Below are 21,673 nucleotides of genomic sequence, written 5' to 3'. Positions count from 1 at the left end.
CGTGTTAGATAAACAACTTGAACCCGCTGGTAACAAAGCTCCCTGTGATGTGGCACGTGTGAAGCACAAAAAAAGACATAAGTGCAGAAAGAGAAATATGTCTGCAGCGAGAACGTCAGTGACCCGGGGGCGCGTCGTGAGGTGGCAGGTTTCCGTGTCAAAGCGGCTCGTCTGGTGCCACTCATCTCGTTGTGCCTCACCTCGTTGTAGCATCCGCTCCTCCCTCCACATATTGTACACAGGCTCCACGCTGACTCCCTCCCTCCACCCGCTGGCTCCTCATCAGATCACTTTCCTCCGTCTTTCGCAGCCTCCTTCCCTTCTGTCTCTTTCTATCCAGCTGCTGCCTGGAGGCTGGCGGGCAAGGGCCCCTCCTACCCTCCGCGTAGGACCCTCCCCTCCTCAACCACGCCCCGCTCTCCCCTCCTCGGCCCCTCCCTCCCGGTGGTCACCCAGTGCAGTGTCAGTGTCGCGTGTCGCCATTCCTCATAGCTTGCCCCTAAGTGTAACCCTGGTGCCTCCGGCTCCCTTTGACTCTAACGTCCCCTCAGCCCAGAACCTCTGGCCGGGAGCCGCCTCCCATCTACCCCGGGTCACCATGGCCTCGTCCGCGCCCTTGCTCCTGGCTCTCGCCTGCCTCGCTCAGGTTTGGAGAGGTAAGCAGAAGCGGGGTGCAGCATGGCACGGGCTGCTGGGGTGGGCAGTGTCTCTGGGGTGCAGCGGGGAGGGGGCTCTGAGCTGAGCCGGGACAGGCCTCGGACTTTCCAGCAGCCAGTGCTGAGAGAGAATCCCCTCTGACACCCCCACCTCAGCCCGCAATAGTGCTGCTGCAGGGTCGTGTGGGAGGGCACAACGGAGTGCCGGTCACTGCTGGGTGTGCGCCTCGGATGTGTTTGTGCATGCCTTGTTGCCAGGCAAGGGGAAGAGTAAACCAGTGGGACTTCATTAGTAAGCATATAAACAATAGCGGTACGTCTTTATATGTCCCGTTATTCCGTGCTGGGAGTTGGCCATTTGTTTAAACTCACCGGTGCCAACAATTGCCTCTCAGTACTCGAGGTTTAAAACATGCATTCCAATACTTTGTGACAGCTGGGGTTGTATATGGTCACTGACTTGCATTGTAATAACTTAGATTTTTAGTGGTAGGTAGTACTCAAAGATGGCGTTCATTCTGGGTTTTTAGAACACTTACATTGCTTCAGTTGATGGTATAAAGTATACCCAATTTTAAATCTCAAAATGTATTGTTTTTACGCCACATTGACCCAATCTAACAGCCGCATTGTTGATTGTTCTTTCTACCGTTAGTGTGGACAGTATCTGTTTATTCAGTGCAAGGTGCCTTTGGAATAATTTTACAATTGGACGTGAAATTGATCGAATGTGATTTCTGATGGTCCAATGGAAGTATCCGATCTCTATAGAATTAGTAGTACCTCAGGCCAACACATGGCTGCGTTAAAACCTTTCACTGTCCTGGAATAAATGAGAGGCAACCTTGTGTGAACTTTTTTTTTTATCGGAACTCTATCGTGACCTGCTGCTTTAATGCATTGTTATTTGAACGAAAGATGCTTTTTAAAATAAAAATATTTTGCGATTTGTATTTTTGCTTGTGAGAAATACCTTCTTCTAATTCTAGCATATGGGAGTTACATATACCCCACAAAGTATATTGAATGAGATAACGGTCGAATGGTTGAATTCAATCGGGTAACACAAGATGCTGGTTCAGCAGATTTTCACAAACATGCCTATAGTTTGCAATTGAGCCTAGCTCACTTGTGTGCTATGCATGGGTCTTCTTGAGCACACAGCACTGTTACACTCATACTGTGGCGGCTTCTTTCAGCCAACGCTCATTCAAAAGTTGTACGGCACTGTTATCTGCTTCAGGTGTAAAGCAGGGGGTTGTTGCTGAGGCAGACTGCAGTAGGTGTTTCCAAGTGTTCCGAGTAAGGATTTTGGGGGATTTGGGCCAAACATATTTTTGGGGCCCCCAACGTGAAGAATTTGTGGTCCAGTTTCAGCTTTTTCGTGCCCTCCTGAGGCTATGACACTGCACCTGCAGACTGTTCCAAATTCTAAATGTGTTTCCATCTAATATTCAGGGATAGGTATGTGTGTTTTCAATATTGTAAATAGCAGCAACTCCCTCATATCATTGCAAATAAACTCTATGATCCCCTGTCATTTCTAATACAAGGAACTTCTGCATTGTGTTGAAAAACAAACGCATTTCTCTGCAAAAAGTCTGAAATAGACTCGCGCACATTGCCATAAAAGAATATGGTATTTAAAAGTATTATGTTTAAAAATCATTCAAGGTCGACAGGACAGGACTGTGCGAAGAACAGAGCTGGATCTATGGGGTTCCCCTGAAGGGCTGGGGCCTTGGGCCAGAGCCCACTTTGCCCATGTTTTAAAATGTCTCTGCTGAGTGTGCCACCTTACCTGTCCAGTGAGGAGTGAACCAGCTCTGGCACAGGGTTGCTGAGTCTCACAGACCACGTTTTATGCCTACTGCCTTCATCGTTGAAAGCTGAGTTGCAATAAAACTCTGTTATTTACCAGAGTTTTTCAACTTTTTTTTTTACATTTAGCAGTCGGAACATTTCATTTGATGAGATTCATAAAACGCAGAATCCTATGAAACTGTTATTACAATAGAGATAGAAAAAATGTTACCAAGAGATCCATATTATACATTCCTTGGTTCTGGCATTAGTCAGCCCTGTCATAATAGACTCTTCAATCTCATCACAGGGCTAATTAGCATTTGAGCTCTATTTCAACAATATCAAGGCAGACGCTTCTAGATATCGTGATATGGATTCATACACTTTCAGACACAAAAATACTCCCTGTGACTCCCAATCCTTTCTTTCTGTGGCATCTCACTTTATTTCATTCATGTTCCCTAGTTTGGCACTGTGTTCAACCTTAAAATGCTATCTGTTCCAGTAGAGATTGATGCACCGTCAAGCAGGCTTCTTTAAACCGTGACAGTTGTGGACTTTGTTATGCATCTCTTTGTGTTGACATTATGAAGCCTCGACCCATTCATGAGCATCACAGAACACGACTCTTGCTCGTACCCACAACAGCAGTTTTTAAACAGTTGTCAACTCCGTAGAAGCCAGTACAGGGGTCTCCAACCTTTTCTGTAGTGAGAGCTACTTCTGCTCAAGGAAAGCCTTCCTGAGCTACTAGCAAATTTTATACCTGTAAAATAGTGACTACACTGTGACCACCCAAAGCAAGATTTTCAGTAGTAACCACCCAAGTATACCAAGTGCGGTTACCAGCAGAAATGCTGTGAAAAAGTTCTTCAATATTAAATGCCTCCCCTTGACTTATAAAGTAACATTCAAATCTTGACATGCCCAGTGGCACAAAGGACATAACCACAGCAGTACGTCTCCCCAGCTCAGCTTGAATTATCATTCACCAGTTTCTTAAAATGCTCATTTTTATATCTAATACTACTTTCCACTGCGGGCAAACAAACTCAATTTTTCAGAAGAAACCCAATTTTTGAAAACTAAAACTGCCTTTAAAATATCAGTTTTCAGCTTTTGAGAAATGCACAGTCTCAAAACATCAGCTTGTCATTATCATCATGTACTCCCATGTGCAAATGCCTCATATGGACAGACTACTTTGAATTCCCAGGTATTACAGTCATATGCCATGGATGCTACCCATTGTTATAGGAAACAATGGTCCTAGACTTCTTTAAAGCTACAATTCAGTTATGAAAAACATTCATTAGTCAAAGTGCCTCCGGTACATATAGAATTAGCATTGTGCATCCGGTACATATAGAATTAGCATTGTATCATTAATGTACCACCCTTTTCTTTACAATGCACACAAGTATAACCTCAAAAGACACAAAGGCACAAAATATCGCTCCAATAGTGACTTTATTATTTAGTTACTTTTATAACAGATCATCATATTCAATGCTCTAAGTACAGAAAGAGGTTGCTCCAAGGGGAGTGTGAAAAAGGAAAGTGCTCGTGAGGTAGGACAGATATAAAGGAGGGGAATCCAAAAGGCAAATTCAATAACAATCAATTACACATTCTGGTATCCTTAATAAAACTGGTCGTGGTTCATAGTGGCACCAGTTTTACAGATAGGTCAGTCCCTTATGGATTTACAAATATTAATTTCATGATTTTCTGATGACGCACAGAGAACATTCATCTGTGAAAAGGCAGGGCTGGGATGATATCCGGTACATGCCCACTGGGGGAAGAGTGTCGACGTTTCGATCAAAGTGCAATGAGGGTAATTTATATCCTCTGCAGGCGGTTATACAGGAGGATCGGGGATAAGACCACATATCAGTCATGACCATTACTATGGCAGGAATAGGTACATATAGTCCAGGTCTATGATGGCTGCCAGCATACCACACCTAGACCAAAAATACTAAAATAATCAAGGATGACCATTATTATGCCACTGGCATTATTATGTCAGGAATGGACACAATTATGCCAAATATAACACTCTTATGATGGGGCTAGCATATATATTCGGCGGTTCTTGGCACCAGGCATAGTTTCAGGAAGCAATAGTGTTTATTATGGGCACACACATAAATGTTGATGAATCTCTTAATTTTCTCTGGTCTGGATCATACCCTGTCCTCCTCAGGTCTTGAGCTGATCATGCATCTAACTGACACATTTTCACTCTGACTCCTGCAGTCCCACACTTTGGTGGGTCAGCACTGATTACAGCTCAGGCTACTGCTGCCATACTTTTTTGATGGTGCACTGTTCACACACATGTTGTGACTGCTAAAGGAGGAACTACAACATGGTCAATCTCCTTGTGGCTTAATTATATTGAGATTGGATATAGACTGTCATATAACAGGTCCTATAAGCCGGCACAGTGTGTGTTTGAGTGTTAGTATGAGTTACTGTGATACGTTTGGCTGGCTGTCACTCTTAGTGTCTTGAGATGATCAATGCTGTCTTCTTTAATAGGCACCTACTCTCTGAAATTGATACTGGGCTTGACTTCACCTCAGAGAGCTACTTTGAAGGTACTGGCGAGCTACCAGTAGCTCCCGAGCTACTCGTTGGAGACCCCTGAGCCAGTACCTAATGCTGATCGTCTCCCCAAAGCTGAACTTCCCAGACATCATGCACACCCCCAGTAGCGGACCTCTTTGCCTAGCCTTCTGCCTGTCTACCATACCCAGTTCTAATATCTTCAGACCCCCACGTCCTCCTACCTGGATATTCTGCCACCAATCATCTCCGCTGCCCAAAATGCCCAGTGCTTGATTGCTTTGGTTACCTCACTGCCAAACGTCTCATACCTGGTTGACCCGTCTTTCTCGGCCAGACGATCGCATATCAGGAAAATGAATGTTAAAATCCCCTGGGCTCAAGTGGGTCGCGATTTATGAGCACAAACCCCATTTTGATTGGGTTGAGCTTTGCACTAGACGTACAGGCTTGGGTGCTAATGAATCACCTTGAAATGCATTTGCTTGTCTTCAGTGTTTTGTTGCAGAGAGATGTCTTGCTAAGAGTGTAGGATTCCACTTAAAACTGAACATTATGAATGTACGTTTAGAGCCCGGGGGAACACTGAATACTGGGGAGCAAACTATATCTGAGGAGGCATGTTTGCACAAACGAAGAATGGGTCAAAAACTGTGAGTGATGTCTGTGAGAAAAGTGGGTTGCTATGGACACCTGATGATCTTGGGTGACAGATGCCCGGCAGGTCTAGTGAGGGTCTGGTTACTTGGATGTCAGTTAATTCATGGTGTTGACTACTACATGTACTTTTGCTGTTATTAGTGGTGCATTAAGGGCAGTACTTGGAATCCTAAGAGTGAATCAGTTCATGTCAGTCATTCACTTTTGGAGCTGCATGGCTATCACTGCCTCGAGGATTACCCCCAAAATATGTGGCAGGTGATGGTGCCGTAATTGAAGAATTCGTGGTGGTTTTTTGTCCAATATATGGTAGGTTTGTGTTAGGGAGGTGGGAAAAGCATAATTCTATAGAAAAAAAGATAGTGCACAAGTACCACCAGTGTGGCATCATGAACAAAACAAGATACACAAACTGTGGCTCTTCTTGGGTCCACCCAGAAGCAGAGGGAGTACCATGCAAGGGAATCCACAGACACCATAAAACACCTCAGTAGAGGATCTACTGAGACTGCTCTGAAGTGGTGAATGTGCTTCACACTGATGCTGGTGAGTTAGTCCTGTTGAAGGATTATTCTTAGATTAGGAAATTTAGACGAGAAGGGTGGAACATAGCCAAAATATAAGGATGTTGAGGATGGTATTGCAAGTGTTGAGAAACACTTTAGATGATAGTTGAAAGTAAGCTGTTGTGTTTGTGGTTGCTACAAAAAAGATTACAATATTGGCTAGAGATTCAATGGTCTTGTTTTGAAAGGAGTGGCAGCTGGAGATGTTGTGGGGATGTGTAACTGGGGTGCCCAAGTCCTTTTTTTGTAATCTCAATTTTGTCTGCTCCTGTTGATTTCGTTAACAAAGGAATGGCGCATGTCCAAAATACTGAGTGAGGGATCAGGGCAGACATGTGTTCCATGAAGAGGACATATTTAATTATTGACTACCAAAATACTTAAAGTAATAGTCTGATTTCATTGTAATCATTTGTTTGTAGACAGCCATGAGTGCTTTGAGGTTCTGAGGTGATTTAAACTTGTGCCATTCTTTTTGATCTTTAAAGTGACTTTGTTGGTGTTGATTTCCTGTCTGATTTGAGGTTTTTGGTGTATGAGAGGAGCGTTTGGGCTTGTTGGCAGCAGAGGGTTTTGTTGATGGTGCCCTCTGACATACATGTATCAGTTGTCGTGGGTGGGTGCTATATGGGAAGTTATTGAAGAATTGTGTGACAAGTTGCCGGTTTAAGTTGTTGTCATCTAAGAAGTGGTTAATTTTATCTTGTGTAATATACCGTCAAGAATATGACTCATTTCCCAGATGTTTAAAGCATGACAACATTGTAATAATATTTTCATGCCATCATTAAGTAAGTTACCTATTGGAGCGGATCTTGATAGAATTGAGTTGATTGACAAACGAGACACAGAGGAAAAGAGCACACCAAGGTTATTTTTTTTTTAATTCAGCAGTTACAGGTCCAGCACAGACCTCAATCTGTCAACTCTAAATGCTACATTAGAGGTACAGGTTGAGTCCTCCATTGCAAGAATAGTTCTTAATAAAACTAGATAAGCTATTGGTGCTAAGATTGCCCTCTGTGATTGTCTGGCAGCTATTTTGTGTATCAGTAGGCAGAATAGATAATCAGCCATAAGTGTTACCTCTCTCACACAGGGACTTCAACATTTACAGAGCTACTAAAAAGTTTGTTTTGCAATACAGGTGGGTTCTTTTATAAGGCCATGGAATTCCGAGGTGACTTGCAATATCCTTATAATCTACAGCGGCGGTACTGTATTCCTTATAATACATAGCGCCACCATGCTCCTTCCCACAAAACGCTTACATTGGTGTTGTGTTGCTCTTTCAGGTGAAAGAGAAAGGATCTTTGTAAACGTGAAGGGTCTATTTAAAATCTATAGTACAAAATTAAACACACCAAAAAGCACTTAGATATTTTTTGCAACAATATATTAAAATCAGTTTACTACAAGTTGGATAAAGAAAAGCATAGCTCTGATTATGTAGAAACATGCAGATAGATTCTGCCTTTCCCATAATTATCTAAAGCATGGAAAAACAAACGTTTCCATTAATATCTCCTATCTGCTTTTCGCTGTTCATTGTAAAACTGAATAGGGAGCAGCGCCAATTCGTTTTTTTTTGGGGGGGGGGGGTGGACCTCAGCTTTAATTATGCTCTGCGCCCTGCCTTTTCCTCTCTGAACTGCCTTTCCCCTCGGCTGCTGGCAGCAGACATTGTTACATCAGAACTCAACTGTAATAAGTTATTACTGTTGAGCAGCTTCATCATTTATTTATTACAGGCTGTGAGAAACTGGGTTGTTGGTTGAATGTGGTGTGAGCCCTGGTCACACAACAGCAACAATCCTTTGCAGGGTGAAACCCAAAAAGTCACTAAATTAACATGTGCTTAACCCTGGGTAGCTTGTCACAAAAAGCAGTCTGGGTTATCTTTGAGGCAATGTCTAAGGTATTTATGCAGCACACAAACAGTAATAAAGTGAAATTACACCACAAGAAAAATCCTAAAGCAATGTAGTAAAATAGAGTATATTTTAATGAATTCTTTGACACTAAAACAACAAAAACCCAATCAGTAGAACTTGAGTTTTTAAAGTTCTTAGTGAAAACTAGCACCTAAAAGATTAAAATGGCAACCGTAGGCATGTAGTTGTGCAAGACTGGGCCAAAGTTGAAAAATATGGCTGACCGCGAAAGGAGTGCATTTCGGATACAGAAAGAGGATTGGGCCTGGTAGGCGCTTTCCTTCGGACTTGGAAGAAATTCGGAGAAAAAGTTTCTGAGAAAGTAAAGTTCAGCGGGGCAAGACTGCAGGAGGTGTCCTCGGGTGACCTTGGGTCAGAGTGGTAGTATAGATTTCTATGTTCAGACTTAGTCGCTGAAATGGAAATCGAAAGTCTCTTGCAGTACGAGGCAGAGGACTGTAGCCAAAGACAGTTTCACAATGCCAGATAACCCTTTGGCGAAGGACTATTGAAAAGGTGGAAAAAGTGGATTGAGCCCTATTAGTGCTTGCCTTCGGACTTGGCAATTCAGCGGGACAAGTCTGCAGGAGGTGTCCGTCACATTGCTTGCTTCTTATCTAATGGCTTTCCTTTCTCTTCTTGTGTTTGTGCTTCCCCTGTAGCATAGCCTCTTGACCATACTTTTGATTGGATGACTTGTATCAGCTCCACATCAGAGAGCTACTATTTTTTTCAGAACTTCATGAGAGTGCAATGTTTTCTTGCTCTTCCCCATGTGCTGCTGCTTCTCCCTTAAATTCCTAAGCGCTGCCTGTTGCACCCCCAGCTTGTTCATTGTTTCCACCGCCCCGGTAGATATCTACGCTACAGCCAGTACTTGAGATTAGAAATGCAAAATTGATGCTTCATTTGACTTAATGACAGGTGGTTTTTGTGGGTAATTTATTCCCTTAAATGAACAAATTAAACTAACTTGAACTTCTCAATTGCCTGATTTAAATAACTATCAAATGTCTTGCTAGAATCCGGGCTTTTAAGCAAGTGTTGGTCGCTAAAGCCAAATATATTCAGTACAGCGATAGTGCAGGTAGATCAAATCATGGTTCAATCAAAAATATAACTTGGTCACAGTCAACTTACAGCTCGAAATGGGAGTCATTGTGCTCACCATTGGGGACTTACCTACACCAGATGTAATATCCAAGCTTCTCACTTATTTTTGACCTACACATAAAACAAGCATTGTAGAAAGCCAGTAGGTCTCGTCTTTTGGACCTACTGACTTTGCCAGTAGTTTTAACCGTGCAACTCTGCATCTTTTATGCTATGTAGCATGGCTAATAAGCAGAGAAAAAAAGAATACGCGGCCCGCAGCATCATTTTGTAGGCATGCACACTAAGCATATGCACATCTACAAAATGACACGTTTTTTTTTTTTTTTTTTTTGGTTTGTTTTTGTTTACCAACCCGAGTTGGATTGGTAAAAAAAAATGAAAAGTAACTTGAGCAAGAGCTGGGAAAGAACATGGATGAGGGGAAAAAATTGAAGTGGAGAAGGGACCCTAGAGAATGCAATTAAACAGGGTGGAGAGAACCAGCACAGAGGGTTGGCAGAAGCAACACAGGGGTGCGCGGGGGAAGCAACGTGCAGGGTACGGGTGATGGGAAGCAAATGGAGGGAGCCACAGCAATGTGGAGGGAGGCCGAATCGAATGAACAGGCGAGAGTGCAACTTGGAATTAAAGTGCATGGGAGAGTTGTTCGAAGGTTGAAGCTAAATAAAAGTGAATGCATACATAGGAACTACTTGAAGGACAACGTTGTAGAAATTAAATTTGTAGGCTTTATGAAAATAAATGCGCTGGGAAAAGTGGAATAAACAGAGCAGAATGAGGAAAATACGTGCACTCTGATGGAGTGCCTTTAGAAGAAGTAAAAAAAAGTTGACGATAAGCAGATATGTGGAAGGATGCAGGGGCGTAGCTAGAGCCCGTGGCGCCCGGGGCCATCCCACAGACTGCCGCCCATGGCATCCGCAGCCCCATGACCGTGCGAGGCCAAGTCTCGACTCGAATTTCGAATCTCACCCCACTGTCAAACCTCAGGCACAAATATTTCTCACATGTATCACCGGAATGCTGGCTCCACACCAGTCCACCAACCAGTGCAAGCAAGTGTCAACCATCTGAACTCGAAGCCGCAGAGGGCCGCGCATAGCACTCCGGGGCCACTCGCCCAACCATACCAGTGTGATTCTTCCTAATACCTCCAAACATATCCGTCAGCCTACCTGACTGTGATCGGCACGCGCGTCCCACAGGCTCTCCCGAGGCCTGCCCAGCAACCATGCCATCACGCACATGCTCACCGCGGTGGCCGGAGTCCGTGAGTCAGCTGACTCCAATGAATCCACAGTATAGGCCCAAGGTAATCGAGATCTGTGCCAGGGACTCCCACATCCCGCCACAGTCTGGGCCCATCTCTCACCGCCCGACCCATGTGCCGAACGGCCTATGTCTCACCCCACCATCCACACAGAACAATTCCACAGGTGGGCACAGCCACGCTCAAATCCTGCTCACCACAGCATTCAACACACCCAATGCAATGTGTCCCCTTCCCACACATCGGTCTGAGTCTCAACTGCTCCCCTATGCCAGCAAGTGTGTCACTGCGTGGCAGCCACGCCGGCATAGCAGCTAAGGTTTCAGATTGCTGTGTGACATTTTTTAAATTGCAGTGCAATTATGAGTGACATTTCAACCACTATGAGTGACAATTTTTCGTGAGCAAAACCTAGCAATGAAGTCCATGGAAATGAATAAACAATACAAATTATACCCTTTTGAGCTGTGAGAAACTGGAAAAAGATCTTTAAACTGCTGCAGTGCACTTCCTATTGATCACAGCACATCTGCTTTCCATAACTAGGTGCATTTTGTACTGTGGATATTGTATGTGCATTCATTCTGATAGGAAAAGACAAAACTATTAATCTCAGCATGCAAAGTGTTTAGGATTAACAAATCAGGTTTCACAGTGTTACAATTCACATGAAACACACAACAGGAAGCAGCTATGGATGGGCCACATTATCGTACTTGGTGTTAAGTGACACTCAGAGACACCCTCTGACAAAAATGTAATTTAAAGCCTTCTCCCCACCACAATAATAAGAAGCTCCAACCAGGCTTGGACTGGCCCAAAAGCAGCAGCAAATGCTGCTCAGTGTGCACATTCACCCACCTGCCAATAAGAAGAACCTGAGCCTGACCAGGGTTGGACTGGCCTGTTTGGATGATTGCCTTCACTATTGCTCACTGTTACTGCAGTAGATCCCAGGTAGGTCCTACTGTACCAGTCACTATAGGGTTACCACTAATCTGTTGTTTTTACTGGCATGATCCGTATTGTATTGTCCTGGCTCGGGGTCATACAAAAAGCCGAGATTTTTTCCCTCATCAGTGCATACTTTTAAGTGTTTTGAAGCTGCGAAGTTAAACATAACTGTCTCATAATTAAAGTAAATAAAGACAAAGCCCATAGTAACATGTATAAACTTTATGAAGACAATGTTTTTTTTTATAATTTTGTCATGCTTGAGCTTTAAATCAACATAAACAAATGACCAGTATGGCAGTATTTAGCAACCTTACCAGAGAGTGGGAAACGCTGAATGTGCCAGAATGGCTCCAGTGCTGCTCTCCGTGTTTTCTCAATTTAGTGCTGCTGGCGTCAATAGCAAGGCAGGGGCACCGGAAGGGGCTCTCTCTCGGGGCACAAGGCAGTCGCAAGGCGACCAGCCGCAAGGCAGACATTAGTCAAGTTTTTCCCAAGTTAGTGGCCTCAGTGGTGCTACAGGGAGAGGCTCTCTTGACCCTGGGGCAGAGGCGTCAGAGTGCACAGCACAGACTGCTGATAGCCTGCAACATTGGTGTCTGGTGCAGAGCTCAGTCCAGCCAGCCCAATGTAGTCTGTGTGAAATCAAGCCAGGCCTGGTTCGTCACTAGCATCCATAAGGTATATAACTAGAATGAGCTAAAATTGTTACTGACACCCCACAGCACCATGCTGGTATCTGCCGAGTGCAGTACAGCACTAGTGTCTGGAGAGCACATCACTAACGCATGTAGTGCACAATACTTCACTAGCATCAGTGCAATATGCTGATGGCACCTGTACTGTTCAGTACATCACTATCATGTACAGGGCTTGCTTTTGTGTATATATTATATATGTCGTTACTAGTCTCTGGAACATGTGGTTGACATTTGCCAATCACATAATTAGCATGTTTAAAACATGCGTCTGTGAAACATATAATAAAAACCACAAAGAATGGCATAGAAATAAGAGACGTGGAGCGAGTCACTAGCACCAGCCCAATGTTATCAGATCAGACACTGTGCGTGCCCCTCGCAGCGGCGCTGACACAAGTTATAATAAACTGTGTACAGCAAAGTCAGTAACGGCTCTGCACGCATTGGCCAAAGTAACACACATTTAATGAACTGTTCAGACTGTCTGCTTGCCGCACAGGGCTTCGAATAGTGGCTGCACAGCTGCAGCACACTGCATGATGCACTCGCCAATCTTCTCCCAGACTGAGTCACTGACCCGTCCCCCACCTGGCCGCACCACTTTGTGCCCGCGATCATCATCACCACGATATTGATGCCACTAATGCACGGCGGCCGTGAGTGTCTCTGTGACAGAAATGAATCAGTCACTGACACTGGTCTTGATCTGGTCGCCCTTCTGGCAGCGCCGGGGGGTTTCATAAATGTATTCTATTGTGCAGTCAGCAGCGCACGGAGGACTGTCACTTCGAGTTGACTCAGACTCAGATTTAAGTTCCCCACCAAATCTGACCTACCTCACTTCCTCTTCCTTCAGGTCTTGACGAGGCACTACGGCGGTCACATCCGGATTTAATCCCGGGCCCCCTAGTCAGTCTCAGTGTGGTAGTGCGTCTGAAAGCCGCGCGGCGCCGCAGGCCGCAGGAAATATGGTCCCGGGCATATTTGCTACATTGTAGCACACACTCATCCTGCTCCAGCGCAGCGTATATTTAAATCTTAATTTACTGCGGGGAGCAGCAGAGCTGGCATACATCATAGAACTGTTGTGAAAAATAACACGCACTTGATTCAGAAAACTCGCACCAAGCTTGTGCCTACAGCGACATGCTGGGAAGGAAGCCAGAAGCTATGCTTCCGAATGCCGCTCCTGCCGCCATTTACAGTATGCACAGTGTAAAATAAAGTCCACCTTCCTGCACATAATACCGCTCCCGCTGCACTTTCCCGCACATGCCTTTTGCGCAGCCTCCACTGCGGTGTAGTTTGCTGCTGCATTAAAGCGTTGCTGCCTCCTGCACACCCGAGAGACCGCCGCATCGCTGAGTTCCTGTCTTTTCACGGGGAGGCAGGAAGGCATGGATGGAAAATAATGTATTAATCCGCATTCCTTCATTATTATTTCAAATTCATTTCCTGTTTTGCTGCAGTAAAGCCAGAGGCATAGCTACACTGACTGACAGTAGTGTCAGTGAGTGTCCCCAAGTAAACTTCAAAGGCCGCCGCCCCCAAAATAGTGCCGCCTGGGGCGGACCGCCCCCACCGCCCCCCCCTAGCTACGCCACTGGAAGGATGAAAGAAGCCTATCAGAAAGATGATACACAGGCTGTGCGCCGCTGGAGGAACACAGACTGGATGGTTGGGCTAAAACAAATTCAACCATTGAATTAAAAGCAAGAAAATAAGAGTTAAAAACCAAAAGTGGGCTTTCCTGGTCCAATCAGCTGGTCCCTAATAAGTCTTTCACTACCTGGCATCAGCGACCTAAAAACTGCTTGAAATTTATTCTTATTTACAAGAGGTGTGTGAATTAAATAAACACTCCGTATTATCATCTCCTGGCACCTTTGGTCCGCAGGCGTAGTTACTGTTCATTTTATCAAAAACAGAGAGGCCTACCTTTATCAAGCCCAGGTTTCTGTTTCGTAACATGCTGGACTTTAGGTCTGCGGGTAGCAAAAATAAGGAAACTGTAAGTCCTATATTCTGTATCTGCACAATACTGAGACAATTTAACGCAAGAGGGGTGAGCATTTTTAATGATGCTGTTTCCGAATGCCTGATTTCAAGGTGTCCAAGTTTGTTGGAAGGTTGTTAATCAAACTTATTTAGTCATTTTAAAAAACCGCTGTTTAAAAGTGGAAGTAAAATGTTCTTACTTGAATGATGTATATTTGTATGATTGTACACGCACTACGTATTTTTGACTTGTTATGATTTTTATTTGTTTTTCAATAAAATGTCTTGTTTTTCAAAAGAGAATACAGCGTATAGTTGACACAGTAGATTTATTTTAATCATGAGTCGGAAATCAAAATCTGGTATTCAACGCCCAAGATTTGATGTTTGCATTTGGAGATTAAAAATGCAAGATTCAAAATACAGGAATCACTTATTAAAAATTCACCCTCTCTGTCCCCAGTCTTGACAGCCTCAATACATGTCACCAACAGTATTAACAAGAAGTATTTAAATAAATCATAAGATCCTCTACCTCCAGACACCAAGCTTTGGATCCTCCCTTCCCAAAATGAAAAGAAAATGTAATTAAACTGCAGAATTCTGACCACAGATCTATGTCCCAATTTGGTAGCGGGTATGAGGAGACCGTCCATACACGCCGCTATATGGATTACCATCATGCCCTTGTCGTAGCATCCAGGTTATTCTGGCTCACTTTTATCATCCAGGATACTGCTCTTCGCCCCCATGAGGGCTAAAAAACATCTGTAGGTCTCTCCTGGCCTTGTAGCAGTACTCCCGAGAGTTGATGAATTAGTTCCTGTGGTACAGAACTGTCAGCTCACTCATGTACCAAGCCTTGCCAAATACCATTCCTGATACCACAAGACAGGTGTCAGGCAGGTCTCGCATTCTTTAACTGACAAATGCCCTGCAAGCTGCGCTGGCACCTCATAGCGTTGCCAGGTGGGGATGGGTAGGTGGCGGGTTCATGCAGCATTGCGGTTCAGCACTGTGTTTTGGGCCCCAATTTGTCCCCCTCCCGCATCCTATAGTGCTGCTGTCCACCACCTTGAAAGTCCAAGAAATGGACATAGGTTGCTCCAGTCGGAAGGAGATGATCACAGCCCGGCCATCTTAGTCCCCTGCGAGCCCCCCACCCCTGCTTTGATTTTTAAAAAAAATCAACCTTTGCATTATTTTATTTGCTTAAAGCTCTAGCTTTACACACCATTAAAAGCCAATGTAGAGCACCCTTGCTGTGTTGAAGGTAGGAGCATCCGTTCACCTTCAGCCCTCAGCTTGCTTGACTAAAGCCTTCCTTTTGATTCCTTTATAGTTGAACGAGTAGAGCATCTAAAAGGTAAATGGTATCTACGCCATTTCTTTTTTAGCAGACTATTTCAATAGGTCTTAGGACCTTCCGTTTCCGACTGCATTGTCACAGCACCTGGAGGACTGAGAAGAACAGCACCTGGTTCCAGGTCTTTCAGTAGACCTGAGCAGTGTATTGTGCCATATGTACTTGACGGTGTCCACCTTAGTCCCACGAAGTCTGGATTTTTAGCAGATTTTCAGGTTGAACACTAATTGTAGATACTTCCCCTTAAGTTTCTTTGCATGTTACTTTTTCATATGTGAGTATCTTAATTCTGGCTCTTCCCCACCTTCTAAACCTTTGTTATACTCCCCTCTTCTAGCTACACGATAAACTTCATTACAGTATCATATATGGTTTTGATTTCTAAGTCTAAAGTCCAACACATTTGAACAGTGCAGGGAGATGTTGGGATATTATTTTAGATTTGGTGCCCTCTGTTGTCCATAGTCACAGATCGTAACCCCCACCCCGCTCCTCCACTCCAAGTTTTGCCAGGGTACCCGTCAACAATAATTTGCGTAATTCAAAGAAATTGTACCAAGTTTACAACCTCATTTAACCTTGTGACTACTGCCGTGTCGTGGTGAGGCTTTTACCATAATGTCATTGCGCTGTTTATATTTTTGTTCGAGATTAATTAAGCGTTGAGCTGCTGCAAAGAGTAATTGGAAATCTGCTTTTGTAGGATTAATCCTACATTTCGGGCAAGCTGTCTGATTCACAACAGGTTTCAATTGTAATCTACGTCAGTCGAAGATGTCCTGATATACTCCATACATACAAATTATGCATGTGGTTTTCCATCCGGTGGAAAATTTAGCTTAGAGAGATATTTGCACACGCAACCTTTTTTTGACGGGGAAATGATTTGTCGCTAACATTTAGCCATGCTGAATAGCAGCACGCTTTGGTAAAACATGGCTAAAACACATTGCCAAAGCTAATAGCTCTTGCATAGACAAGGCCTATTGGTTTTGCCAATGCTTGTTGATTACACTGCCCTCACAATTTGCGGTATTTTGGAGAAATTATTTTCCATTTCCAACACTTCCCTAGGTACACCCAAAACTATTTCAAATGGTATGGGAACTTTACGTGATAACGTGTTAGATATTTTTACTGCATATCATAAAACTACTTTTAAATTGTCAGTGTAACATCACAAATTATCTTGCCATCGTATTCGAATGTTGCCTTTCCTATATATGATTTCTTTTAAAAACGTAACATGGAGACAATGTTTTCCTTTGTTTTTTTGCCTTGCTCTTCCTGGTGTACTATTTACTTGTCTGTCTACTATTTTGAGCAATAAACACAAAAAGGAAACCGGTATTAATATCTCAATAAGTTCTGCTACAAACTGTGTCAGTAAAAAGGGAAGATAAACCATCAATGACAGTGCCAGTTTATCTCACATATACTTCAGGCAGACCTATGCACACAACATACAAGTGCACGCTGCATCAGTTATATGCATGCCTGCAGAGACACGGCATCACTTCTACTAGCATCCATGTACATACAGATTAACACACATGCATAGCCCCTTGCACACTGAGCAACATATATAAACACACCAGTGCACACAGACCTACTCCTTTGCACACACAGGCGTCAGTGCACACACAGGCATCACACATACATGCATTCATAAACGATGGATTGGCTAGCATCTGGGATGGGCGGATCAATGCATACATTATTTTGAGTGGGCAAATGGTGGTAAGGTGTAGGGACGAGGGAAGCATACAAGGTTGATTGACAGGATGAATAGATGCATATGTGTTGGTGTAGCTGGACGGTTCAGTGCATCGGTGGGTGGATGATTATATTGATTTATAAACTGATTTCTGTAGGTTATAGGCCATCAGTTTGGGTTTCACAGCACCCGTGCAAGGTTTTGAAATCCCAAGCAATGTCCTAGTGAAGATGTAATACCACGAGTGAGAGAAATGCCTGGATGCATTGATGGTTCTTCCACACTCCAATGCAAGGGCTGTTGCAGCCTGTTTCCCTAATAGGCTCCGGCACAAAGATCATACTTTCATTCTAGGTGCCATAAAAGTGTAGTTATGGCAGTCGATGTGGTTGCAAACTCTTGTCAACCATATTGTATTTAATTTGACATGTCTCAAATTACTGTGCATTGTTCTGCGCGTACCTGGTGCAGTGCAGCACCGCACAGGTATTCACGGCCCAGTGCCCTAGAAGTGCTGGTACATGCATGTGCTAAATATAACAAGATTAGGGAGTGTAGAGGTAGGGCCTACGTAGGCGCTAAGTTGGATACGTCCTCCACTTAAGTATCAGTTATAAACAGAAGGATCCACCTTAAAAAGGAGGTACTGAAGAAACTAAATAGTAGGGGTGATGGTGAGTGAGTGTCCCTAAACGTGGTTGGGCACACTCAGTGTTGTTTAAATACCCCTCACACACCAAGAATGGCCCATGGTGTCATGCTTCATCATAGGGGTCTTCCCGTCCCGCTGCGGGACGGGGCGTGCTGCGACCTGCGACTACGTGGGAGCACTTTTGATGAAGTACTATGTGTGGTGTAAAGGGAGGGTCTATTGTAGTTGTGGATATGTGTGTATTAAAAGGCAACTGGCCCAAGGAGACAGAAAAAACTTTAATTAGTCCCAGGAGGGCTGGTGCTATTAAAAACAAAAGTGCGGAGTTTGCCTACGTAATGTGTGGTTTACTCCTTGTGGGTCAACATGTTTCGATGCGGAGCATCTTCATCAGGACAGGAAAAAGATCCCTCCCAAATAGGAGCATGTGCTTAATTATATACAAAAGTGAAACAGATGCAGTAAATAGTGCACGCATATACAATACCTAATAGTATGTATGTGAATCTGCAAAACAAGGAAAAAATAGAAGACTAAATAAATTTCCCTAGCAGGAGAGCATAGTACCTGTTAAATGCAAAAAAACGCCGCAATGTGACTTAGATTGCGTGCTTCAGCTGTAACATTAGCGTTATCTGGAAGGGGTGCAGTGACCTGTAAAAGGAAGGACAGTACAAGACACTACAAAACAGAAAACACACACTCTAAAACTAATCGTGAAAAGTTATCAGCATTTCAGGTGAGAAACGTGGTTTAGAAAACGAAAATGCATACTTGTATGTATATGAGGATAATGCCTCATGAACCTAGAACGGGTGGGATCGTAATGGAGCTTCAATTCTAATGGTGAGAGAAGATAAAACAAGGGGTCAAATTGTTACCTCCGTTGACAGAAGTGCCGGGCGAAGTCTGCAAAACGGAGCTTTGGCTCCGTACTTACGTGCCCTGGCTGAAAATCTCAGCTACGAGTCTGTCCCTCCCGCGGTTCCGCTGTGTGATGGAACCAGGGCGGGTGGAATGCTTTTAAAGCTCGTGATTGGCTCGGAGAATGGATTCAGCTGGTGGCGCCGGGTTGCATAGAAGTGCTTCCGGGTCGGGGTATCAATGAAAACTAGACTGCGGTCTCCGCGTATTGACATAAGGAAGTGGATGAACAACTCTTCGTGGATATTAATAGTGAAGAGATGTCCGGAAACCAGTGTAAACGCACAAACGCAATATCTACGAAAAGGGAAATTTCTTAATATTAACGGTGCGTTTGGCGGAATAAAACTGAGCTCATAATTAAATGTAAAAAAATATATATATTTTTTACCCTTCCAAAATAGATACATATAGCCTGCTGCTAATCCGGTTCGCCGAATAAAAATGATTTAAAGGGGTAAAGGAGGGCTTGTCGCACCAAAAGCAGGAGGCGTAACACACCACGGGGGAAATAGAGGAAGGTGTGTTGGTGAACATAATATTTCCTTAATGTTTAAGGTGCGTCAGTAAAATCGATGCTGAGCTCGTAATCAATGTTAGAAAGATGTTTATCCTAAGCTGGTAACAATTCAAATATCGATATATATGGCCCACTGTTGACACTGGTCGCCAGTTAGAAATGAGTCAATGAAGTTGATTGCACCAAAAAATTAGGGAGAGTAACACGGGGGAGAGAGAGGAAGGTGTGCTGGTGTAGGCGAGTAAACCTACGCAGTAATAGGGGAAGCTGTGTCCAAATGAAGGGGTTATTAGGGGTAAAGGGACAAAAACTGGCTTTATGCACCAACGCGTTTCTGATAAGTGTTATGTCAATTGTGCCCAAGGTATATCGTCGTTCAGGCCCATTATGTGAGTGCCCAGACGGAACACCCAACGTTGTTCTTTTTCAAAGAGTCCACGATCATTGTTGAGTTGCTCAATGATAGTCCACTTGATTTCATCCACGCCCTGGTTCATGTTAAAAAAATGGGTGGCCATTTTTGTTGTGCTCTTCTTGCAGCGGATATTACTCTTGTGTTCTCCAATCCGCACCTTTATTTGTCTCGTGGTCATGCCAACATATTCCATACCGCATGGACAGGTAATGAGATATATCACGTTCTTGCTGTTACAATTCGTGAACTTGCGTTGTTCCCATGACGTACCATTTGAAAAAATGAGCTGGGTACTCTTTTTTGTGAGAGAGCACGTACTGCACATGCCACATGGGTGATGCCCTCTGATGAGTGGCAACAGACTACACGTATTGTGATGTGCTGGAAGAAGACGTGGTCTGGTATGAACCAAGATGTCCCTCAAGCTGCGGCCGCGTTTGTGGGAGAACATTGGTTTTGGGAGGTCCAAACCTCCACAGTTTAGAATCTTCCAGTTCTTATTGATAATTTTGGACACTTGGTTAGAGTGGGTATTGAAAGTGGTTACACAAATTGGTCTGGTTTCCTGTTCTTTAGGTGTTTGATTTTCCAGAAGAGCATCTCGATTGTTATTTCTGGCACGCTTAAGTCCTCTTTTGACTATCCGTTCTGGATAGTTGCGATCTAGAAGCCTCCTTTCCAGATCTTTGGCTTGTGTTTTGAAATCCGTCAGCTCAGAGCAATTTCGCCGTAAACGGAGAAATTGTCCGTAAGGGAGATTGTCCCGAAGATGCAGCGGATGGCATCTATCGTAGAGCAACAGGCAATTCTTTGCCGTCGGTTTGAAGTGTGTTCTGGATTTTAGGCTTCCTTCTTCAGCATATATGTTGAGGTCCAGGAACACCAGGTTATTGTTAGAGACAGTGTGGGTGAATTTGAGGAACGTGTTTTGTTCATTAAGCCAAGTCATGAAACTGGATACTGATTCAGAATCGCCTCTCCAAATCACAAAAACGTCATCTATATAGCCTTTCCAGAGAACGATGTTGTTGAAGAATGGGTTATGTTGAAGGAGTATCTTCTGTGATTCCAGATGGTGGACGTACAGACCCGCTAGACTCGGCGCGAAGGTACTCCCCATGCTGGTACCGTGTTTCTGCAGATAGTGTACATCCTGGTATAAGAAGAAATTCTTCTTTAAGGCTAAGGTGATACATTCCATGACCAAATTCCTGGGTGTATGGTAATTCCAGGTGATGGAAAAAAGAACCTCTTCTATGATGTCAAGGGTCTCATTATGTGGGAGACTGGTGTATAAGCTCTCCACATCTAGTCCGAGTAGTAGATGTTGAGTGGGGTCGAAGGTGAGACCTTCAAGGAGTTGTAGCACTGCTTTAGTGTCCTTTAAGTAGGTATCGGTAGCTTGAACTAATGGGCGGAGGAAAGCGTCCGAAAATTTAGATAGAGGCTCTAGGATGGAGCCAATGCCCGATACAATCGGACGTCCTGGTGGATTATCGAGGTTTTTATGGATTTTGGGGATGGTATAAAAATAGGGTGTGCGAGGTGATTTCTGAATGAGAAAATCAGCCTCTTTCTTAGATATCCAGTCATGTGTGATTGCTTCTTCAACCATACCCATTATCCGTATCCGAATTGCCTCAGTGGGGTCATCGGGGAGGATTTCATAATTCCGCTGGTCCCCTAGGAGTCTCCTGCATTCGGTGTCATAGTTAGTAGTAGTTTGGATGACTATTGCTCCACCCTTATCTGCTGGTTTTATGGTGATGTCAAAATTATTGGCAAGCTGCTGTAGTGCTTCCTTTTCAGATCTCGTCGTGTTCTGAAAAGTTTGGTGTTCC

The 21,673-nt window shown here is 44.0% G+C and overlaps 1 protein-coding gene across 3 annotated transcripts in view; it reads left to right on the top strand.

Moving 5' to 3' along the window:
* Positions 1 to 368: 368 nt before the first annotated feature.
* The window catches only part of CD99L2 (CD99 molecule like 2), a 495,976-nt gene continuing 474,671 nt past the window's right edge, over positions 369 to 21,673 (top strand). For 2 of the 3 annotated variants that reach the window (XM_085608023.1, XM_085608022.1), the window contains exon 1: positions 456 to 656. In XM_085608023.1, the coding sequence (XP_085464149.1) occupies positions 599 to 656 (58 nt within the window). In that variant the 5' untranslated portion in view covers positions 456 to 598. Of the gene's footprint in view, positions 657 to 21,673 lie in introns of all 3 variants that reach the window. The other variant, XM_085608025.1, reaches the window with a different exon arrangement.

The sequence above is a fragment of the Triturus cristatus genome, chromosome 5_2 (genome assembly GCF_964204655.1).
Source record: "Triturus cristatus chromosome 5_2, aTriCri1.1, whole genome shotgun sequence".
Taxonomy (NCBI): Eukaryota; Metazoa; Chordata; class Amphibia; order Caudata; family Salamandridae; genus Triturus; species Triturus cristatus.
Note: the sequence above shows the minus strand (reverse complement) of the source record. Positions and strands in the feature narration are given on the sequence as shown.